At 36.8% G+C, this 25,280-nt stretch overlaps 1 protein-coding gene across 1 annotated transcript in view; it reads left to right on the forward strand.

The window, feature by feature from the left end:
- Window positions 1-25,280, forward strand: part of ITGA2 (integrin subunit alpha 2) — a 100,253-nt gene that overhangs the window by 58,573 nt on the left and 16,400 nt on the right. Inside the window, exons 11-26 of the mRNA XM_058308872.2 lie at window positions 283-421; window positions 1,382-1,527; window positions 2,981-3,124; window positions 5,379-5,582; window positions 6,293-6,429; window positions 8,698-8,837; window positions 11,624-11,775; window positions 14,048-14,158; window positions 14,747-14,829; window positions 15,258-15,399; window positions 16,987-17,079; window positions 17,987-18,063; window positions 18,150-18,233; window positions 22,009-22,111; window positions 23,484-23,594; window positions 24,121-24,225. Coding sequence (XP_058164855.1) covers window positions 283-421; window positions 1,382-1,527; window positions 2,981-3,124; window positions 5,379-5,582; window positions 6,293-6,429; window positions 8,698-8,837; window positions 11,624-11,775; window positions 14,048-14,158; window positions 14,747-14,829; window positions 15,258-15,399; window positions 16,987-17,079; window positions 17,987-18,063; window positions 18,150-18,233; window positions 22,009-22,111; window positions 23,484-23,594; window positions 24,121-24,225 — 1,971 coding nt within the window. The remainder of the gene's footprint in view (window positions 1-282; window positions 422-1,381; window positions 1,528-2,980; window positions 3,125-5,378; window positions 5,583-6,292; window positions 6,430-8,697; window positions 8,838-11,623; window positions 11,776-14,047; window positions 14,159-14,746; window positions 14,830-15,257; window positions 15,400-16,986; window positions 17,080-17,986; window positions 18,064-18,149; window positions 18,234-22,008; window positions 22,112-23,483; window positions 23,595-24,120; window positions 24,226-25,280) is intronic.

Below are 25,280 nucleotides of genomic sequence, written 5' to 3' on the forward strand. Positions count from 1 at the left end.
CAAAGATTTTCTTTAAAATGTGTCATACTGAGTAAAGGCACAATAACAAAGCCCATGGGAAGGCTTGATCTCCAGTATAACTATGTTAAAACATTTCTGATATATCTATATCCATATATCTTTACTGATATCTAGACACTTATATTCACATATATTGTATTTAATTATGCTTAGTTTCTTTTCCTTAAATCTAGACAATTTATTTCAATGTTTTACCTTCCCTGCTTTCTTATGCTTTAAAATGACTTGTTTTCATTATCTTCACTTTTTCAATCATTGTAGGATATCCTGATGCTGGGTGCGGTAGGGGCTTATGGCTGGAGTGGAACTGTTGTCCAGCAGACATCCCATGGACAGTCCATCTTTCCTAAACAAGCCTTTGACCAAATTCTGCAAGATAGAAATCACAGTTCATATTTAGGTAAAGCAAAGCAGCTTTTGACCCCACAAATTTAAGGTCATAAAAACTTTGTAGCTTTGTTGTAGCTTTTTCTGTAGAAAGCTTACTTATACCTTTCTTTTCCTGTAAAACAGTTCCTTCTTGAATCTCAGGGTCAATTCTGAAAGTTCCTGAACTGTCATCTAACTATTATATTTATTATACAAATTTATGTTGCCTCTTAGACAATCAGGTTTTAGCCCATAACTATTTAATGAAAGTCTGTATTTATACTCAGTAATCTCTCTGCCTGTTCAAGATATTCCCAGGGCCATAATTGTGTTTCCCCAAAATACAGTGTAAGTGGTAGTTTTATACCATGTTTGAATTCTTAGTTGCTTTGTTCCTATAGTCATCAGAGCCACCAATTTTGAGCTTCTACTATGGCACTATTTCTGGGCTGGCTGTTCTAGCTACATAAAATTAATTCCTCCTAACAACCCCTTTGAAGGAAGCATTGTTATCCCCATTTTACTTTTAAGAGCTAGTGAGATTAAATAATTTGCCCAAAGTCAACCTAGTAAGTGGCAGATCCAGAATTTGAACCTGGGATTGCCTGACTCTAAACCTATGTTCTTTCTATTGTATAAAATTACCGTTTACCTTTATTTGTTCATTCATTCGAGAAATAGTTGGTGAGTGCTGGCTAGGTGCCAGGTACCACCTAGGGCTTTCATTCCTGGGTGGCCTGTTAGGGGCAACCCAGAATCCAGGCCTGCTTTATGGAGTTCTTGCATTTGCAGGACAGCATTGCAGGACAGAGGGCAGGAGCAGGTTATCTTAGAAAAATGAAGATATGTCTTCAATGATATGTTCAAGAGCACCAAGAACTGTGCATCACACTTAACAGAAAAGGACCTCTGATCAGCTGCTACTGACTTTGCAAACCTTATCTGGTTGAAATATTCAACAGTATTTACTCTGTGACTAATTCTCCCCTAGGATACTCTGTGGCTGTGATATCTACTGGAAAAAGCATCTACTTTGTTGCTGGTGCTCCCCGAGCAAATTATACCGGCCAGATAGTTCTGTACAGTGTCAATCAGAGTGGCAACATCACAATTATTCAGGCTCACAGAGGTGACCAGGTAATCCTATTGTTTAGCAGAGAGTGTTAAATTTACAGATAGCAGGAGTAGGTAGGAAGTCGGGGTGGGTGGAAGTGGAAATTAATATTTATTGAGTTTAATTATGTATTCCTTAAATCTTCACAGCAATACTGGGAGGTTCTACCATCCCACTTTGATTGGTTATTGAGAGTTAAGCTGAATTTTTAAGGCCATATGTTTTTAATGGGTTTGAGTTGTCATTAAACCCCAACCCTGTCTGGCCTCAAAGCCTGTGTTGTTTTGTTACATCCTATTCCATAATTCTGACACCCCTGGTTAATAATACAAAGACATTATTCAGTCATGATGGCAGGTACCTACCACTGCTGTGAGGCAAGCCCACGCTAGGGGCTGAGGGAGCCAGAGGAGAAATGGAAAAGGGTGCAGTAGAGCTTGTGGGGACTGAACTGCCTCATCTGAGCCTTTCTGTGTGTCCTGTTGGCTTTGATCTATCTAAAAGCAAAAGACTATGTCCTCTGCCGCTTACTACTGGGATGTGACAGTTTGGTGGTCAGAACTCATGTTGACTCTCAATTATAGCTCTACTTCCTATCCCTAGAGCAACTGCCAGCTGATACATTCCTCCTTCCTTGCTAGGTACTTTTGACCCATGGGTAAGCACACACTTAAAATGAGCATCGCTGGCCCCGAGAATCATAATTTCCTTCCTTGAGTTGGAGAAACTAATCCCAGATTTCTCTTCTCTGGTATTAAGGCTGATCCTGCTGTCTCTATACTTTCCCAGTGTAAGAAGATCTGAGTCCCTGATTTTCGAGAGACTACTCACCTTCCCCTGATCATTGTGGACACTTACACACTGTTTGTGCTTTCCCACTCCTCTCCACCGAGAGAATTCCTTGTCCTCTTTTTAAGATCCAATTCAAATAATACCTTATCTTTCTAAGTCTTTCTGACTGCCCTGTATTCTGATCATGCAGCATTTTGTACCTGATTCTATTACAACGTATTTTACCATGGAAGCACAATTATTTGTGCCCCCCCCTATGTGTCCCTTCCTGCATTTCTCTACTACTCATCTTACATACATACTAAGTGTTTCTCTTCTGAGTGTGGTCTTTAGCCTACCAGCATCAGAAGTACCCAGGGTACTTATTTAAGATGCTGTTTTCTTGACCACACACTAGACATTGCATCAAAACCTCAAGATATGAGTGTCAGGAATCTTATGTTTTAAAGATACTTTCTTGGTGATTCTTGTGCACACTAAGGTTTAAGAACCAAGTGTTAGATGTGACACAGCCAGAGTGGAGGGACTATGTCATCCTTCTCCATGTCCCTAGTTCCTTGCATAGTATCTTGCTGGGAGTCAGCACTCAATTTTTATTTGTAGAATAAATAAATAAAATTCCAAAGTAACATTAAGAGCATATGAATCCTAGGAACCCTAGGGCTAATTGCTTTATTTTTCCAGGTTGGCTCCTATTTTGGTAGTGTGCTGTGTTCAGTTGATGTGGATAAAGACGCCATTACAGATGTCCTCTTGGTAGGTGCACCAACATACATGAATGACCTAAAGAAGGAAGAAGGAAGAGTCTACGTATTTACTATCACAAAGGTAAAACAATACTGAACTGGCAGTATAATTTACTTTCTCCCTGGTAAAGAAAAATTAGTCTACATTTTAGAAGAAAATTTATTACCAAATGATAATTACTTTGCATATGTAGTACAGTTTGCATTTTATTGGTTTTGAGGATGTCACCATTAAGTTATAGTTTAAAAAATCATATTAAAAGGCCCACCTAGAGGGTAATGTATAAGGTTACTGCCATTTTCCATAAGATGTCTTTGAAGTTACAGTCTGTTATATAAATAAAGACTTTATAAAGGCACATCACTTTTTTTGTGTGTTTCCCAAGTATCTCATGCAATTATTCTTCTTTGCTGTAAAGAGATAATTACAGGGCACATTTATCTTGTTATAATTTTACATTGAAAGATACAAATGTACCAAGCACTCTGTAAGCCTCCTTATAATCCCAAGTGTTTTCTGCATTAAACTTTGTCAGGAAATTCCATTGCTTGGTGTAATATTTAGGTAATGTCCAGCTCTTGGAATTTCCAGTCCTTGCACATAAAACTTAGTGCTCTCTAATATGGAAAACCATAGTTCTTAAATTTTCAGGCTGAACCTCAGTGAAACTAGAAAGAAAAACCAAAATTAAAGGCACAGATTGACGTAGAAAATTAGATGAGCATAGAAAAGAAAAGATAAAAAAAGAGAAGCTGACAATATGGGAAAGAGTATTTTTTATCTCATTGTGATATTTTGTCTAACCTGATTTATTTAAATTAAAACCAACTTTTGAACCAAATCATTATAAGTTAAATTCTAAAGCACATGAAGATATATAGTTGAATGTATGATAAGGGTTGGACCGATCTACCTGTTTGATAAACAGATTTCCAGTTTCTTAAAAGTTTACTGCTTATCAAATATTCTGAATTATCATTAACATTGAAGATGAAAAGGTCTCCTAATACTTTACCAGATATCAGCAACAAATTAATTTTCATAAGATTGTAATAGAAGAGAAAGAATAGGGGGTAGAATCAACACTGACCTAGTTTATGACTGAGGAGCATTGCTTTCTTGTGAAGTCATGAAATATTTCCATACTTGATTAGAAAATCTGAAGGATAAACTCTGTCTTTTACAAGGGAATGGCTTTTCCTTTGGGAAGAATCGAATGTTTCCTATAATGGAATATCACCTTATTTTCCACTTCTTATACCATTATAATGATGCTCTAAGATCTAAATTAAGATATTATATTTTAATTTGTTTCTACTTCTATTTTATTCAAGGTATAAGTAGGTTTTCGCCACAAAAAAATTGTGGTGGCTGCATAATGTTGTGAATGTAATTAACAGTGCTTAGTTATATATTTGAATGTGGTTAAAAGGGGAATATTAGGTTGTATATAATTTACTAGAATAAAAAAATTTTTAAACCAAAAAATATAGGACTATACAATGCAAACAGTGAACTATATCATAACCCATGGAATATAGTTAATATTAAAATTTTAAAATGTTCATTCATGAATTATTAAAAATATGCTACACCAATGCAAGGTGTTAATAATAAGCTGGTATGTGGGAAGTCTGTGTTTTATGCATGGTTTTTCTATAAATCTACAACTTCTCTAATAAAAAAAGAGTGCATAACTTAGAAAGAAAGTTCATGGTGGCCAGGGCAGTCGGTATAAATTGAAAGTGACCGCTAAAGGGTATAGGATTTCTTTTTGGGATGATGAATATGTTCTAAAATTAGATTGTAGTGATGGTTGTACAACTCTGTGAATATATTTAAAACCATTGAATTGTACACTTTGAATTGTACAATTTAAATATATTTAAAACCAGTGAATTTATGGTATGTGAATTATATATCTCAATAAAGATGTTTTAAAATTTTAAGAAAGTTTGGAAACAAGTGAAGATACTAATGTTAAAGATACAGAAATGAAATTTTTAAGCAGGTCATGCAACTACAGTAAAGAGAATTGCATCCTTTCACATTGGCTAATGTACTTCCCGAAAATTCTCATTTTAATTTTCATCATAAATACAGAACTTTTATTCTAAGTTTAGAACTCTATCCATTTTTAACATTTGACAAATTGGTTTGTGCATGATTTCCTGTGAGTTTTGTTTTTTTTTTAGGAGGCCCTGGGAATTGAACCTGGGACCTCATACATGGGAAGCAAGCAACCACTGAACTAAACCTGTTCTATGTCCTGTGAATTTTAATTTTACAAGCTGCAAGGCTTGCTCTGATCATCTTTTTTTTCCATTTTTGAAAGGGCATTTTGAATCATCACCAATTCCTTGAAGGCCCAGAGGGTAATGAGAATGCGCGGTTTGGCTCAGCGATTGCAGCTCTTTCAGACATCAACATGGATGGCTTCAATGATGTGATAGTTGGTTCGCCCTTGGAAAATCAGAATTCTGGAGCTGTGTATATCTACAATGGTCATCAAGGCTCTATTCGCACAAGATATTCACAGGTAATCGAGGAGCTTCATGGTAATGTGAATCTCCACAAGAATCATGCAGACTGTCTTATCCATCCCTCTTTGTTTATAATCTCATTCATTTCACAAATATTTAGTGAGCCTCTACTGTGTGCCAGGCACTGGGCCAGACTCTGGAATGCTATTAAGAATGAGAGAGACAGAATTCTGCCCTTTGTGAATTGTACATTCTAGTGGAGGAAACAGTTGAAAAATAAGAGATAGAGTGTTCCAGTAATAGTAAATGCTAAGAAAAAAGTCTAAAATAGGAAATAAAATTTCAAGGTGTTCCAGATAATAGTAAATGCTAAGAAAAAAGTCTAAAACAGAAAATAAAATTTCAGGCTAATCAAGAAGGCCTCATTGAAAAGGTGACTTGTGAGTAAAATCATGAAAGAAGTGAGCCAAGGTAGAAACCTGAATGTGCATCAACTCATTCCTGGTCCACTCATCTTCTCACTGCTTTGTGTTGATTTGTGATTTTAATATTAAAGATCCACACAGTTTCTTTGATAAAAATTTAGCTTCCAGAATGAGATAAGGGTCAAATAAGGTGCTACTGAAAAAACCAATGGAATTTTGTGGAGAACAAAAGAAATCAGGAAAATGGCTACACTGAGAATGTAATAATGCAATGTAGAGTGTGCCATTTTTGTGTTTTGACTAGTGTGCACTATAATTTTGTGTCAAATTTGCTCTTTTAGAAAATCTTGGGATCCGATGGAGCCTTTAGGAGCCACCTTCAATACTTTGGGAGATCCTTAGATGGCTTTGGAGATTTAAATGGAGATTCCATCACCGACGTGTCCATTGGTGCCTTTGGACAAGTGGTGCAACTCTGGTGAGTCACTGAGAACCAGACCCAAAGTAGCTAAAAAAACACCAGCTAAAAAGAAAGCCCAGTTGCTGTGCTGGTTTTATTGTAGTGCTACATGGATCATATGTAAGACTCTAGGGCCTTTATGTGTCATATTTGCATAAAGTAAGAAATATGCTTTTTCTGGTGTGAGAAAAAAAATTATATTTGCTTTGCATTTGAATCAAGTTTGTCTTCTCTATATGATGAATAACATTGCATTAAAAAGCCAAAAAAGCTCTTGAAATGGTATCCAGGATATTTCTGAATGTTAGCATCCAAATAGCCTTGCCTCAGCCCCAGAAGGAAACTTCATAAAGGCATATTGAAAAATAGGAAACTCTTGTACTATGCAAGTAAAGTGTAACTTGTTATATGGCTGAAAGGTATCTTTTAAAATTATCAGTCATTAAAAAAAATAAAATAAAATTATCAGTAATAACCAAAAGCTATTGTTTAGGTTAAGCTAAACTCTCATGGACCTCGGTAGAAGTTGAAGGAGAAGGGTACAATAAGGGATTCAAGGATGATATGGTTCAGAGGTCAAAAATAAATATGTGGGCTGACAGGGAACTAGTAGAATCAGTAAGAAATTCAGAATTAGATCATTTGTCCCTACGAAAATAAAGTTCAATCATTCATTAATCTCCACTGAAAAATATGCTTTAAATGCCTATAAAAGTCAAGAACAGAAAATAATTAGCCATTGGTATAGTATTATTTCTGAGTTTAATGATGCTATTTTAAATATCTCACTTAGGTTTGTAAAGGATGAAATGCATAGTTTTTATTGCAGAATGAAACCTTTATGTGGGGAAATAAAACTCAATATGTAAGATTTGCAAGAATAAGGAAATATGTTTACTGAATAATATCCATTAAAAGCCAGTTAAAAGCAGCATGCCTAAATACGAGATGGTCTTGCATCTCAGTAAACATCACCCTGTGTGACACAGCCATCTTTGTAGGCTATCGACTTACTATATACACTATGACAGTGATGGCCAAAATCTTTTCTTTGAAGGTGGATTGATTCTTCAAAAATCTTAAGACACATGGAGTCAAATCAATTTATTGAGGTAACCCATCAAATTATAAGGTGCTGAGACTGTTTTTTCTAGGAAACTCCTGAGATAATATTTTTAAAAAACAAGTTTACATAATATTTAGATAAATGCCATCTCAGAGATTGCCTCTAGGGATAGCATTCAGTTAGGGACTTCAGATCTTGTAAGTTTGAGGACATGTTGAATTTGCAATTAGAGATTTTATGACTACTGAGAGACCTTATTGATACATGATTCATTATTATTTTTCAATTGATACAAATCCCTTAGTACCAACCTGAAATTAAAGAAAAGAATTTTTTTCCTATATCTTGTTATAGGACTTTTTAAAACAGTAAAGTTACTAGTTACTACTTGCTGCTTTGTAAATAGTTGAAATTTGTACCAGGGGTCATTATAGGTATATACAAATTCCACTGCCCGAGGATTTAAGAGACTGTGGGTTTTAATTTCTCCCTTGCTGACTATCATTTTGTAAACTGACTGACACGTCACCAAAGGTCTTTGGGTCTCAGGCTTTTTCATTATAAAATGGAGAGATTTCTTCTTTTTATTTCCTTGAGTGCTGCGAGAAGCAAATGAAGTCATGTGTACATGAAAGCCCTTCAGATATCTGAAGTGCTCAACCAGGGTCAGAAATCTATAGTATCAGGTCTGAGATGGACTGACTGTTCAGCTATTTTCTGGCATTAGGCTAGTTGCAACCATCTCCCTCACCTTCACAGAGCTTTCATGCCCCCATGCCACACTGAGGCAAAGGGCAGCAGCCTAACATCACTCTTCACCACTACTGCCGTCACCTTCCCACCTTCCCACCCCCTTCTCTTTTTGAGAAAAGAAATAGCACTGCTTTCAGTTGGGACAGCAGGGACCACGACTTTGTACTTGACTTGCAAATACGTTGCAAACTCCCTTCCTGTGCTCATGCATTTATCTGTTCATTTAACAGAAAATGTTGAATATGCATTGTGTTGGTGCCAGTTATGAACAAAAAAAAAACCACCTTATCTCTGCCATCCTAGAACTTTCAAATGTAGAATACTTCTAAAGTGCTTTATAATTAGAGAGGGGAGAATATAAATAGAGAGAATTCGACAATGCTGGCACTGGATCCTCTATATAAAGAGTATAATCTGGGCAGCTCAGTAATAATATCCACCTATCTGTTCACATTTATGTCTTTCAGGTCACAGAGTATTGCTGATGTATCTATAGAAGCTTCATTCACACCAGAAAAAATCACTTTGTTCAACAAGAATGCTGAGATAATCCTCAAACTTTGTTTCAGTGCAAAATTTAGACCTACTAAGCAGAACAGTCAAGTGGGTAAGTAGACCTGAAATAATCTCTAAGGAGATAGGTTTGTTTAGGGTTTTGGTGCTGAATATAACCATATGAGTTCAAAAGAAATAAGCGTCTTTACTTGCAGGCACTTAAATTGCCACACATTTGAGGTGCCTGTGAATGGTTAGTTAGGCATAGAAGGGCTATTTAGCATTTCCTCCCCCCAGCTCTAGAAAGAGGTATTCTGCTGGGAAAAGAAAGCTATAAACCCTCTGACATCATTATAGACTCCCTCACCTTGATCCTTCGAGTTTCTTTTACCCACAGTTCTTTACTTAAAACCTTGGGATCGCACAGATTGCCCTGGACTGCAGCCAAGAATTGTTGAGTACACCCTGGCTTAGCTGTGTTGCAGATGTGTTCAGCCAAAGTATCAAATATCAAATTGTGTTCTGTTCCTGAGGAGTTAATAAGCATAAACAATGAGAGACAATATATAATCTGTGCCCAGTCTCTTAAATTTTATAAATATTTCAGAGAAGTGAGTCAAAGTCTGAACGTGTCTGATCAGGCAGGAGAGAGTGAGGAGAACACTGCAGGCAGTTTAAGAATTACAGTGCTCCTTCCAGGGCTCACAGCCAAGTCATCTCTTAAGGCCTGGCTGAGGTCCTGCATCCACCATGAAGCTCCATCTCGCCTCCACCTCGCCTGCTGCACTTCTCTCAGCACCTTCTATAGGTGGCACGCAATTCAGTACTTGATTAAAAGCTACCACCTTCTGTTTGCTGCTGTTGCATGGGTCCTAATCCCTCTCCCATTAGATTCAGGCTGTAAACTTCTTCAGGAAACTATAGTTCCTACAGGTATTGCATTAAGTGGCAAATAAAAAAAATTGAATTTAAAGACAAAGTATGGAGGCAGTTTATTTGCCATGACTCATACCAAGAAATAAATCAGTTAAGAGCACTAAACAGAAATCAGATTCACATCCTGGCATGCTTTCTGCATTTTCCTACTTTCCTATACATCTGGAAATTTTCCTTTCAGGTGTTTAAACCTTGTCCCCACTTTGAATAGCATATCTACAGAACTACCTTATATCTGAGTAGGCATGATAGTTGAGTCAGAAACTTTTCTGTATAATCATTAAACGACCTACTTAAAAGACTAACGTGGGAAGTGTACCAGAAGGGCAGAAGTGGGTGGCTCATTGGCACTCCTGGCTCTGAAGTATAGCAGTGCTTCTTGTATCTTTCTCTTTTTGACTGAATGTCACTGTTTCTGTTGCCACACTCAGAAGGGGATTTCTGCCTTCAGAGAATTTCCTTCCCGTTGACTCCTTTGCTAGGGGCTCTAGGCTTTCTTGCTGTTGGGCACCTTTCCCTTTGAATCCTTTTCCTTGCTGATTTCAGGTTCACACAGGCAAGCCAGTTATGATCATTTGTCACTTAATTGCTTGGCAATAATAGTATGTAAGACATGAATCCCATCTTTACAACTTTGAAGAGTGAAATTATAAAGTATATGGTCTCTATTATTTATTACATCAGATGCACATTCCATGTTAAGGTTAGTAATATAAAAATTTAATCAATTACCTATGAGACTATGTATAATTTTTACCAAGCTTGTTGAAAAAAAAGAAAAAGTATTATCATGTGTACTAACTTTATACTACTAAATCATTTCCCTGTCACTTTTCCTTTGCATTATTTTCATCCCTTGTTGTTAGTTCATTCGATCTTGTTATATATTATCCATTTTTGTAAGCCTCATTATGTCATTGGAGCAAGAAAAATTAGACAATACTTATAATAAATTTTTTAGAGGTTACATATAGAATTAGTGTTTTGGAAATATATTTAACCTTTAACATATTGCATGTAATAAAAGCAACTCCAAATAAAATAACTGATATTAGGAATAGAATCAGATCCACTCAATTTTGGACACCTGGCCAGCAGACTTTAGTTGAAATGAATGATTTTGATAATTTGAGGACTTTGGCTACTGACATCAGTTTTTATTGTTATTTTTTTCCTTCACTTTCACTTCCCTGAGTTGGGGTTATTATCTTCATTTTATAGTTGAGGAAACAGAGGTTCAAAGAGTTTAAGCAAATTGTCCAAAGTCACACAGCTCATAAATGGTAAAATTAGATTCAAACAAAGTCTGTCTGATTCAAACCTTCTTGCTGCAATGTTCTGTGCCTTCCTGGTGCAATAATCTAGAATATAGACTGTGAATTTTCCCTAATCCTTCCAATAACAGCTAATCCTCACTCCTACATGGAAATAGAAAGAACATGGGCTCTGATTTTAGGAATACCCAGATTTCATTGTTGTATGAACTTAGGTGAATTATTTTACCTCTTTAATTCTGATTTATCATCTGAAACATAGGATAAGAATGTTCACTTCTAGAGGCTTTATAAAACTTACATAAGATAATATGTCAAAATCTGTTCTATTGTAGGCTCTCAATCCTTTCCTCTCCCTTTCCCCAAGTTATGGATGATGAAACTGATGCTTGAGGGAGTAATTTGCCCAAGGCCATCCAGCAGATTTCTTGACAGCAAGACAACATTTCCCCCCACTGCTCCAAACCATGTTTCTTTCAAACATGTTTCATTGTATCCACCATCACCTACGTCATATCAGGGATAGAAATACGAATGTCATGTGGCACTATCCACCATTCCCAATACACCAATGTAAAGACTCTTTCTATATTTTCTTGGTCAGAGACTTTGCCTTTTAATACGCAATAAAGCAGGGATACTTTTCCTTGAAAGTGCATTTGTAATAATATAAATTATTTTATCGTAGCCATTACGTATAATATCACACTCGATGCAGATGGATTTTCATCCAGAGTAACCTCCAGGGGATTATTTAAAGAAAACAATGACAGGTGCTTGAAGAAGAATATGGTAGTAAATCAAGCAGAGAGTTGCTCTGAACACATCATCCACATACAGGTAAGGCCTCTAAGACATACCTTTTCACCTTATATCATCATTGTTAAAGGATAAAATGGTGAAAGTTTAAAGCATATGAGTCAGAAGATGCTTGCCCTCCTAATCAGTGCACTTCTTGCCTAATTCCATGAACAGGAGGCATATATCCTTTATGATAAGGTTTATGATCACATTCTCTTATTACCTAAGTTAGAAGCATTAAATTTTATTTGGGGATTGATATAAAAGTATTAAACAATACGATTTTTAGAGCAGTCAAAGATGCAGTGCTTTCTTAAATGTTTAATTTGGAGATCTTTCAAAAAACAATAAATTTTATTTTTACATTTTCTTATAGGTGAAGAAAATTATTCATTTTTAACCTACTTTTTAGGCAACTTCAATTGTGGTTACCTCTATTAGATTCAACTTGATGTAGGAAAGATGGTACATCATGAGATGGAAATGATTTGTTCTAATCTTGTGCTATGATTACTATAGCTCACATGCCTTTCAAAACTCTCAAGAAGAGAAAACACTTCTTAGGAGAAAACATCCAACAGGAAATTTTAAAATAAATTGTATGATTGTTTTCCCCTTAGAAGCCATGTAATGGAATTAGAAACTATCGTTTACCCAGAAAACCACATTAAAAAGAACTTTTTAAGTACTTTTCTAGAATATTTAGTACAGAATTTCTGAGTTTAACATATACAGAAGTTGCCAAGGAAACTTCTATCAAAAGGGTATTCTGAGCTTTCACCCTTCAGAAATTTGGGTTAGAAGGTCAGGGCAGGTCCATAGGGTATCCAGTTTTAAGAGGCAGCACAGGTAATTCTAATGTAGGTGGTACAGGATTATACTTCAAAAAAGCTACCTATAGGGTTGGGAAAACATAAAGTTAATGGTTAGTTGAATTAAATTTAATTCAGCTTTTTATATTATTCAGTTTGAAGGTTCCTTGTTTGTCAAGTCCTGGGCTTTTTCTTTGTTGTGGTGGTTAAATGCCAATTGTGCAGATTTTTATAGGGAATGAAACTGGCTTCCTTCTTCTCCTATCCTTGTGCTAAATGGTGGACCAAATTACATATGTAATCCATTGTGGGAGGAATGAAGACGGACAGTGGTTTTTCTTTTAAAAAAAAAAATCCCATTACTTTAAGTGTGAAGCACTTAGAAGTTGCATGTTATTTTGGTCAGCTGAGAGTTATTGTTTCAGTGAGTACACCAAAGGACACCAAATGCCACTTAAAGCCCGTCCTACCTGCTAACCCTGCAGAGTCAGGAGAAGGAGACTCCGGGTAGCCAGGAAGCCAATCCTAGTATTAGCCCCAAAGGACTCAAGACTTAGTAAGTCCAGCCTGTGTATGGGCTAAATGATAGTGAAAACAGCAGTCCTCAGAAAATGGCAAATTTGCAGAGAGTTTGCCATTTGTACAGACATTGTTCTTTCCTGACAAGAACTTGAAAGAGGTTTGTAAGAAGACTGCCAGATGATTTGGGCAACCGTGTTTTGGCCCTTTTACATTTTTCAATAGTCAGCCTCAAAAACTGGATGTGGCCCAGCCCTTTCCTGACCCCTGGGAGACCAAACCCTCTATTGCCTATACTAGAGACAAAGTGGAGAAGTTGTACTTGTACCTCGGTAGGCCTGGCTTTCATGACTGATGAGTGATACATGCACTATTTTATATGTGCAAGGAGCAGTGCAACTACTTAACAGGCAGCTAGGGCCAGAAGTCAGCAAGCTTGATTTAGGACACGGGAACCACCTGGGTCTGGTTTTGTAGAGGAGAAGCAGGTTCTGACTAAGGAAGAGGGTCTCCCTTTCCTTTGCCCAACAGCCAGCTCTGGGGACCTTCCCTTCCAGGTCACAAAAGTTTGGCCAGGACACCTCAAGACTCTTAAGGTTTTGCAGTAGGAATTAGGAGGACATGGCCACTATCCCAAGAGCTGGATATTCAAATAAAGGACTTTACAGCATTAAAACCACACATATCATCTAAATGTTTACAATCACTTGTGTATGTATAATGACATTTCTGATGTGCTTAGCCAAGAATTGCTGCATCATATTTTCACTGTACCCAGGTCTCCTTCAGTTTCTTATTAAAGGAGATGTTAAGAGCAGAAACTAGGACAGAAAAGAACAAACAAGTCTTGCTAATTCAAGACAAGAATATTCTACATAACTGAGAGCTGACTATGTTCTTGGTTGTAAACTCATTTGTGATCATTTTGTTCTATTAAGTCAGCTGTGCTATAAACTGTGTGTGTGTGTGTGTGTGTTTAGGAGCCCTCTGATGTCGTCAATCCTCTGGATCTGCGTGTGAACATCAGTCTAGAAAACCCTGGCACCAGCCCTGCCCTCGAAGCCTATTCTGAGACTGCTAAGGTCTTCAGTGTAAGTGTGACTTGCCCTTCCTCGTTTTAGACTGACTAACAAAGTTTCACAGTCTTAGAATAGTGCTTGAAGGATACGTAGCATGTGACTTTTAAAATCTTAATTTTCTAATTGAAATACGTCACATATGTATAAAGTTCCCTAGAAGGAAAGTTCTGGGAAGGCCACAGGATTTTTGTGTTTCTTGCTCACTGCTCTATTCTCAACCCCTAGAGCGTACCTGGTCTACCCTAAGTGTTCAGTGATTTTTTATTGAATAAACAAATACCTTGTGTTCATCACACACCTAAAAAAATAAAATCTTACCAGTATCTACAAATCCCTGTGTACCCCCACATCATATCCACATTTATCCTTGCCTGTCTCCCTACCCCTACCCCAAGCAAAGTGCTGTCTTGAATTTTTATATTTATGAATCCCCTGCTTTTCTTTATGGTTTTACCAAACATATGTATTCCTAAAACATTGTTTAGTTTTGCATGCTTTTGAACTTTATGCAAATGTTATAATGTACGTATTCTTTTACAATTTGCTTTTTTTAACCCAAGAACAAAATATATGGGCATGATTTTTCTTTTTTTTTTGTAGATCCCTTTCTATAAAGACTGCGGTGACGATGGTGTTTGCATCTCTGATCTGGTTCTAAACGTTCAACAGCTGACAGCTGCTCAGTAAGGTTCACTTTAAAGCTCAGTGTGTAATGTAAAATAAAATACACACTAGATTACTTTATGCAAATGAATGTCTATGTAGATTTTGTCTGCAAAAGAAAAATCAATAAGTAGTAGAGACCTTTATAAGTTGAATTTCAATTTCTAACATACATGTAGGAATAAAACAATGGGATATATGAAACCATTTGGATTTGGGTGGTTCCTTGCCCTGCAATGTAATTAAAAGCAAGAAAGAAGAAAATATAATAGCCCTTATGTATTTATTGTCAATATCTTTTTAATATGAAGCAATATTAAGCAATTTTCTCAATGTTTCAAATAAATTTAAAAAGTTAATTTTTTAAAATGAGAGACGTTTTTGAATACTGGCCTTTTCTTAGCTTAATGGCTTTCTTTTCTTTTTTCTTCTTTTTAACTTTTAACAGAAAGCAACCTTTTATTGTCAGCAACCAAAACAAAAGGTTAACGTTTTCAGTAGCACTGAAAAATAAAAAGGAAAGTGCGTACAACACTAGAATTGTTGCTGTGTTTTCAGAAAACTTGTTTTTTGCTTCATCCTCCATGCCGGTATGTGCTTATTGCAGTTGTGTTTCCTGCTTTTAATTTACTCTTTCTCTTACACCCAAATCCCCAAGTTGTCCGATTTATCTGAAGAAGCACCTAACCCTCACCAGGATCAATCCTCACCTTAAGGCTTCTAGCTAGTTAAACTACATGAGGACATAACCTGGCTCTCTATCTAGACCAATTCTGCTTCATAGCTTGTGTCACTTTTTCCTTTACCGTGAGACTGGGCAGCGGGAGCCAGACACTGCTGTAACCTCTCTCAGCCCAGCTGTGAGCTGCTGCTGCTACTGCTACCGCTGCTAAAGTTGTGCACGCAGATGCTCCAGGCTGCACTTGCTCTGGGAAATTATTATCCCACAGCTTAACCGGATCTTTGCCAACTGGTCTCTCCCCTGCCAAGATGTTGCATTCCAGCAAAGCCGTGAATCACCTCGACTTGATAGCTATACCAGGAGCACACTCAACCACCAAGGCTGCCCTGGCTCCATCGCTGCCACCAAGAAGTGAAGAAAAAAAAGGAAAGAAGGAAAAAGTGGGGTGTTTCAAATAAACTCCTTACTGAAAGGATTAGAAATGGTTTCATCCGGTTTAAAGTTAATGTGAACTTAATAGATTTCAAAGTTCCAGCTTCTGATTTTAGTCTGCCAAAGGGCAACTTTCTACTTTAAAAAGAAAAAAATTTTGAGGAAATATTTAAAGAGTTTTAAAATTACTTAAAATATGGATGAAATATGCTATGTTAATATGTATTATTAACCTTAGCATATTTTTTTTCCTTATCTTGAAAATACAAGTGTTAAATATGTTGAGAGGCAAATAATGCATTAAAGCCAGCATTTCTGAATATTGGATTAAAGATATTTTTGTGCTTCTGAAATATAAGAACTATGATGTCCTTCTGGGAAAAATTCCAGCATTTGACCTTATCATATTCTGCCAGCTGCTGTGATAAATACCACAGAATGAGTTGGCTTAAACAACAAGCATCTATTGTCTCATGGTTTTGAAGGTTAGAAGTTCAAACTCAAGGTGTCGGTGAGGTCATCCTTTCCTCCAGAATTGGTAACCTTCTGGTGATGGCAGTCCACTGTCAGGTGGCCCCTCTCTCTCCTCTCTGCCTAACTGCCTACATCCAGATTTCCTCTCTATAAAGCTTCCAGCCATGCATGAACTTTATGCAAATGTTATAAATCTTGATTCAGCTGCTCATACCTAAAAAGGACCTTTTACAAATAAGTCCGCATACTGACTTACCTTAACATATTCAAAAATACTGTCAACAAGTGGGTTCAAACCCTCAGGAACAAGGAGGAAGGGTAGAACGGTCATTTGTGGGGTACAGGATTCTTTCCCCAACAGTGCTCTTCTTTGATTTGGATGTTCTGCTTATCTTTATGGGGTTTGCCATAAAAATAGTATGTTGCCCACCTGGACAGAAAGAGATTTTTGAGTCTTTGGGGCAATAAATTAGTTCAGAATGAACAAGGTTTACTATAAACTGTCCCGTGGTTTAAACATCCTTCAGGGTATATGCACATACTCACACATCTTATCACTAATGGTTGTTGTTTCCTTGGTCTTGTGTAGGTTGATGGTACAGAAGTAACATGCCAGGTTGATTCATCTCAGAAAACTGTTGTCTGCAATGTAGGTTATCCTGCTTTAAAGAGAGAACAACAGGTACAACTTGCATTTCATCCTCAAATCCATGCTAATCCTTCTTCAGGACTAGTGTTAGCTCACCAACATATATTTTTTATTCGGTACCATCATTTATTTGATAGGCATCACAAAATAACCAGCCACATGTATATTTAGAGGAAGTTATTTAATATCCAGTTCTTTTCTTTAGATAATTGGTAAATGTGGGATTTCCTTGAATAAGGTTTACTCCAAAATCACATGCAGGTTAGAGAGTTATTTTTTCTAGATATATTGACCAATGTTAGTCAAGTGCTATATATGGAGTCATAGAGATCATTTGTTAATACCTGGTAAGTGAGCTTCACATCAGCATGAAGCTTTCATTTTCAGACATGATAGGTGCCTATGATGATTTGAAAGAGTCCACCGAAAGTTAAGACCTCCTAATTCTAAAGGTGAAATATCCTAAAACGAGGTGACCAAATAAGTGAAGATATTATACAAATTAGGAAGATTAAGGTATTTAAAATTCAGAGTCAAATTGGAGTGCATTCATTGCTGCAAAAATATTATAATATTACTGTTAATTATCATCCATAAGTTACATCAGTTGTAATTTTCCCATGTATCACCATATTTTTAAGACTTTTTGATAGTTTTAACTTGCATTTCCCTGATGACTGGTGATGCTGAGCATCTTTTCATGTGCTTATTGGCCATCTATGTTTTTTTCTTGGAGGGGTGTCTGTCTATTCCAGTACTTTGCCCATGTTTTTCCTGGATGGTTTGCCTGTTTGTTGTTGAATTGTAAGAGTTCTTTACATATTGGGTATTAAACTCTTATCCAATAAAAAATTGGTATGTGTTTAATTTAATGGGAAACTTTTCCTATTAGCCTCTGTGTGTGAAACATCATTTTGATGAATTTCAATTTTGTATATAGGTGACTTTTGTTATTAACTTCGACTTCAATCTTCAAAACCTTCAGAATCAGGCATCTATCAATTTCCGAGCCTTAAGGTAAAACATATTGAAGTCCTGAATGGATGATGGATGACTTTTATAATATTTCTCTCTAAGTAATTTCCTAATGTTTTCTTCAATAGTGAGAGCCATGAAGAAAATGAGGCAGACAATTTGGTCAACTTCAAAATTCCTCTGCTGTATGATGCCGAAATTCACTTAACAAGGTAAGTGGAGCAGGGTACTCCCTGCCTTTTACCACCAATGTCACTCCAGTTTGTAAGACATTTGGCTCTTGGCTAAAGAGGTCTTCTAGATACCCATTCTTAGCTGAAAAGTTAGCATTAAAATGTTTCCCCGTGTCAACTAAAACAGCTGTCTAGGATAAGTCAGCCCCTAGAGAAACCTTGGGCAACTTTTTGCATTTCTTAAATGATAGGAAGAGGGCAAACCCTTCTGCCATGTGCCATGGGAAAACTAGGGCCTCAGAGTAGCAGCAAACCTTCCCAAGATGTGGTATCAGAACACTTAGGATCCTGGGGAGCTGCCAGCATTTTTTTCTTGCTGCCTATTTACAACTGCCCACATAAATGTTTTAGCAAAATTCCCATTTCTGGACATTAAAGCCCCAAACACAAGCTTTGCACATAGTAGGTCCACAATAAATATAGAATCTAGAAGCAGAAAATTAACTTCAAGATGGAAAATTTCTAACCTAATAGATTAGGGTTTTCTTCCAACCAGGTAGAAATGAGGGGTTTTCTAAAGGATGCCAACATGAAGAAACTGTTACTCTCTTTACTTACCTGACCAAAGCAAGTAAACCTGGTAACATTGGTCAAAACATTACTAGTTGATACCAGCTGTGGTAAATTGTTCAGAGAGACAAGTGTCTTAGGAGGTGGGTGTAGTCAGTTCCTAGGGTGGCCATAACAAATGACCACAGACTGGATGATTTACAACAGAAACGTTTTTCTAGCCTCACAGTTCTGGAGGCTTGAAGCCTGAAATTGAGGTGTTGGTAGGGCCACTCTCCTCTGAAGGCTCTAGGGGAGAATCCTTCATCTCTCCAGTTTCTGTCTCGCTTCACCTGGCCATCTTCCCTCTGTGTCTGTCTTCTCTCTGACTCTCCCTATAAGGAGACTTAGGGCTCACTGTTATCCAGTCTGTCCTCATCTTAACTTGGTTATATTTGCAAAGACCCTATTTCCAAATAAGGTCACAGTCACAGGTACCGGAGGTCAGGGCTTCAGCATATCTTTTTTGGGAGCACAACTCAACCACATTAGGTAATGTACAAATACTTTAGGTGCTAATAGGTTGCTTTCATCACCCTAACTCACACTGAGACAGGAAGCCAATTGACGGTCATGGACAGCCTGAGGTCAGCTATTCGGGTACAGAGGCCTCAGGTGACAGCCACCTTCAAGTCTGGGAACTAGAATTCTCTACCTGATGACACACTAAGGTAGCATAGATTGATGACCAGCATAGATTGATGACCACTGACAAACATACAGGGAAATCTCCCAAACAGACAAAAAATCTCTTCCTGTAGATTATCAAATAGACTACCAAATAAAAACAAAAGTGGAGGAATGTCATCTTGTACAGCTTCAGACACATGAGCAAGGATGAAAGGCTTCTGTAGCCAATGAGTTGCAAATAGCATAAGCAGAAACAAAATGCAGCCCAATAAATCATCCATCCTTCAAAACTTAACCAGTAACTGCAGATTTCAATGGAGCCCCAGTTGCTAAAATAAGGAATTGAAGATAAATGTGTCCAAAAAGATTGATTTTTACAACACAACTTGATTTCTTTTCTTCCTGCCTACATTGATTCTTATCCTAAGTACTTTTAGTACAAACTTTTTATGCTTCTATCCCCCAACATGGGCAATTTTCCCAGATATTTTAACATGGCATAAATATAATATTTAACTGGAACTTCATTTTTACTAATTAATATTCTAAGACATCCTAAAGTCCTTGTAAATATATTATATGAAAAAAATTTAATACAGATAATTATACAGAATTACAAAGAAGAAAAGCCAACAGTCTACTACCCAGATAATTTCTCTTGGTGATTTAAAAAGAAAAGTATTAAAAGTATATGGATTGAAAAACAGAAACTTTCCAGAAAGTGGCAAAATGAAAAGTGAAGTCATTCCTCTCCCACTACCCCTGGTGCTACTTCCCGCAGTTACCTAATTTAACTTGTTTTGAGAATACTGTCCAGATACAAGGTTTGTTTATCTACCAGGATATATGCATAAAACATGCACACACAAGTTATTTACCCAAAAGGAGTAATAAAACATTCTTTTATATGTAATAACTTACCTTAGAGAACTTTCCTATCAGGATATACAGAACTATCTTATTATAACTAACTTATTCTATTCCTGGCTGGAATTTATATAGCCAATCTATTACTAATGCAACATTTGTTTGATTTGCGTTCTTATTTTGGTCACCTTAACCATCACAAGCAACACTATAAATTCTTTGATACACATCTTGGCAAACTCTTTTTTAAAATACTTCTGAATTATTGAGGGCATTCCTTAACAACTATTTTGAATCTGGATAATGTGCAGTTATAGTATGCAAGTATGATGTGTAGAAATCCATAACGATAGTAGAATTATTTCTGCAATGGGATCTCCTTCAGTATAGATAACTGCTATTACCTGAAAAAATTGACTGAGCCTAAAGTAACAAAGGGAAAATGAAAGATCTCTTTAAAACGTGAGAAAATTTAGAAACTGCCCCTACTTGGAAGCTTACCCAAAGATCTTCTGGAAGGTAAAAAGAATAACTCATGCTCACACAGCCAGGTATTCCATTTCAAATCCTAGTAAATTTTCCCATTTTCCATGTAAAACTGACAAATCACTATTTCTTCTCAAATACATTACCCTTACAAACCAACATATCCATTTAAGTCTCCCTATGACACACTTTACTTTTGAGAATTTGGAAAAAGTTGTTTTTAGGCATAAAAAGGGGGAAAGACATGTTTCAGTGGAGAAACAGGAAAACTCTGTCTCAGAAAATGTCCAGTCCAACTTTTTTAAGAAAGTAGAATCGATATCCTATAATTAAGATAAATTTCTGGAGGGAATAAATAGCTTCTCAGACTCCTCCCCACCCTCTCACCCCCACCATAGAAACTGTTCTGGTTGGAATCCATTCACCCCAGAAGTGAATGAGGAGAGGGGAGAGTTTATGGTTTCATTCTAGTCTAAGCAGTCTTGGGGGGATGCTCCTGACCTGGTCATCACTTCATTTGCAGGCTCTAGTTGGCAATCCCAATCAAAGAGATCAAGGTCAATCCAATGCCTCCAGGGCTAGTCTAACAAAACCTCTGGATCAGCCATCTTAAAGGTGGCTAGTGGCAGTATCAGATTTGACCGACCCCATGCAGACCCAAATCATCAGGGTTGGTTTGGAACTAGAGGATAGGGAGAAGGAAAAAGTGTACCTTGTTTCACAGGCATCCAGTAAGAACACCCCTGGAGCTAATACCCAATATGCTATCACTGTCTTTCAGGACTATCAAGTGGAAAATCCTCAGTCCTGTAAAGGACCCATAGTAAATCCATTAACCCAATCACCGAGGACTGAGTGCCCAGGATAGTAACATACCAGTTACTATCAGTATAACCTAACAGCAGTCATGGGAGGGCTTCCACTCTCAGTTCTAAAGTAATACATTTATACTTATTTTAGAAACTTGATAACTGATAAACATATAACACAGAATTTCATCAGCAAGACCATGAAAGGATGTGTTTTAAAGGAATTTTTTATGTTTAGCAATGCACACTGGACTATAAGCTCATAAAAGGCATTCATTTTCATTTAGTGCTTACCTAAATGTGAACTGTTTTACTTGTTATCTAAGCGAGACAATATTTAAATAGCATAAATATTAAGTTTCAAGAGCAACAGCAAAACTAAAATATTTGGCTTTGCAAACATCTTCCAACAGATCCAGCAGCATAAATTTTTATGAAGTCTCCTCAGACGGTAATGTTCCTTCCACTGTGCACAGTTTTGAAGACATTGGTCCAAAATTCGTCTTCTCCCTTAAGGTTTGTAAGCCTGTCCAAAGGGCAGGAATTCAGGGGGAAGGGGAAGGAAAAAACCTGTGAGTCTGGGACAAGAAGGAGAAAGCAAAAAGGAGTTGAAATACACCAGTGATTCTCAAACTAGGTGCCATACTTAGAGAACTACTGAAATAGATCATAGATAAATAAACAAATGGGATTTTTGCATAGTTATCTGTTCTGGTTAAGGGATAATTGATATATTTTGAAAGCAAATGTACCATATTAATCAATAGAGCATTGGTATAATGGTATTACTTTGGGAAAAAGTTCTTTGGCATATAGTTGTTTGCCAGTTTAACTTGGGAGATAATTTCTCTTTGAGAAGTTTACTATTAGTATACAAATATGGGTTTTGTATAGTCATGCTAGGTAGTGTCTAAAATATTTTTAAATCAATGACTATTGATTATTAGTTAGAGTAAGCCATTATCAAAATATTATCGATTGTGTAAAACAAAATCAATTTGTGAAAGTATGACTAGTTCAATATAAGAAAATTTCAGAAAGTTTGAAAAATGAAAAGAATTCTCTCACTACCCTAAGTCAACACTATTATATTTTTTGTGAGTATTTCCTTCTAGTCCTTTACATGGCTGCTACCTGCCAATTTTGTGTGTTTTTTTTAATCTTTAAAGGAGTCTTGATTTGTGATCCAGACACTGAAATATATAAAATGTGGATGACATTTGACAACCACATTCTTTAATGGGGCAGTTTAATTCATTTGTAATAATAATAAAATCACATTTGTAGAGGGTTACTAAGTATCAGCCATTGTGTAAAATGTTTTTTATATTTTAACCCATTTAATTCCCATATCAGTTCTAAGATTGGTATTATTATCATCCTATGGGTGATATTATAAATGTTTAACAACCAGCGGGGCATAAATACCAGCCAATTGGAACAAAAACCCCAACAATGAGAACAGATGCTGACCTTTTCACTGTACCAGTAGAGACCTGTTGAGTTTCTTATTATCCCCATTTTACAAATGAGAAAACTGAAGCTTAGGGAGGTGATATAACTTGCCCAAGCCACCCAGCTAGTCAGTGGCAGAGGCATTCCACACCCTGGCAACCCAGCTCCAGCGATGTGTTTTTAACACCACACAATTCTGCATCTCTTAAGTCACAAATTAACAATTAGTATTATAGATGTTGGGATTTTTCCATTAAGAAGTGAAAGACAGAGAGCCAAAATGTGACTCTAAAGTATAAGATTTACTTTCATATGGAATCAATCCTACTACTTTCTAGTTGCGTATGATAAACATAGAGGTTATTGATCACTGTCCTTGTATCATGTGCATCATGTATCAATAAGCAGAATGTTTTATTCCATATATATATAGGTAACAACAGGAAGTATTCCTGTGAGCATGGCATCTGTAACCATCCGCATTCCTCAATATACTAAAGAAAAGAACCCACTGGTGTACCTGACTGGGGTGCACACAGACCAGGTAAGATAAAATGAAATATAAATGTTTAAATTAAATTAAATTAATAAAACAAAAGTGCCCAGGTACACATTCAATGAGGAAATAAAGCCATGAGGTTGGTATGATCATGTTGGACATTTCAGAGGTAGGAAACTAAGAAAATAACCTCTAAGCATCCTGAGTGCCAATTAATAAGCAGTTAATTCTATATTAGGAACAGAAAATAGTTGTAAGGAACCAACACCTGGGTCTAAGGATTTACAGGTGGCAGAAAGTATTCCCAGATTGCTCATAAACATTGTTATTGCAAATATGTCTTATCATAAACATGTGAGCTACATGAACTAGCTCCACACCATCAGGTCATGTCAGGATGATTTGAATAGAGGTGAGCTATCACAGGAAGTATGACCAGATGAGGGCAGAGAAAGGAACTTAACAGCCCCTTCCCCTGGCCGATAGGTATACGTTAGGGTTTCATGACATGTTGAAAGGAACATCATAACCATTCTGCTTCTTAAGACTGATTTGGTGCCCTTCTTTGTAGGCTGGTGACATCAGTTGTAATGCAGAAATAAATCCACTGAGAATCGGACAAACATCTTCTTCTGTGTCTTTCAAGAGTGAAAATTTCCGGCACATGAAAGAATTGGTGAGGAGAGTTTAACGTGCTGAATATTGCTTTCATTGATTCTTTATTTGCTTTACCTGGAAATTAAGGCATTTCTTTTTTCTACCAGCATATATCATAGCACATGCTTTTTTACCCCCTTTTGGTGGCTTGTATGAATCAAGATTTAGAAAATATATGCTCAAATCCAAGTGATTAGAATTATTACTTATGCCATTATTATAGAATAATTGTGATAGAGACTGTATTAGTCAGCCAAAGGGGAGCTGATGTAAAATATCAGAGATAGTTGGTTTTCATAAAGGGTATTTATTTGGGGTAGGAGCTTATAGATACCAGGCCGTAAAGCACAAGTTACTTCCCTCACCAAAGTCTATTTTCACATGTTGGAGCAAGATGGCTGCCGACGTCTGTGAGGGTTCAGGCTTCCTGGGTTCCTCTTCCCAGGGCTTGCTTCTTCCTGGGCTCAGGGTTTCTTTCTTCCTAGGACTTCTTCCTCTGTGTGCTTATTTCCTGGGGCTCCAACTTAAGGCTTCAGCATCAAACTCCAACATTAAAAACCCGTAAATCTGTCCTTTGCCATGTCTTTTATCCGTGAGTTCCCACCCACCATAGAATCGGGACTCAATGCCCTAATGATGTGGCCCAGTCAAAGCCCTAATCATAGCTTAATCATGCCCAGGTACAGACCAGATTACAAACATAATCCAATGTCTATTTTTGGAATTCATAACCATATCAAACTGCTACAGACCATGAAATCAAAATGCCCCATGTATAAAACCATTGTGCTTCCATACTTCTGTTTGGAATTGTTTCTAATAGTTTCAAAGAGTAGTGAGGGAACTGGGGCATGTCCTTTAAAAATTAAGCCCCTAAAACACTCTTCCATATCATCACTGATGTTTTTATTTCCCTGCTAAATATGCCTCACTGGCTACCCTACTCTGTTTTCTATATTTCATTATCTTCTCCAGAGCTGTTCCTTGCTACACCCTCTTCTTTGAGATAGAGATTAGTGTAGCATCTAGCATGGTGTTTGGCACATAGTAAGTCAAATAAGTAAACATTTAGCA

The sequence above is a fragment of the Dasypus novemcinctus genome, chromosome 2, assembly GCF_030445035.2.
Source record: "Dasypus novemcinctus isolate mDasNov1 chromosome 2, mDasNov1.1.hap2, whole genome shotgun sequence".
Lineage (NCBI taxonomy): Eukaryota > Metazoa > Chordata > Mammalia > Cingulata > Dasypodidae > Dasypus > Dasypus novemcinctus.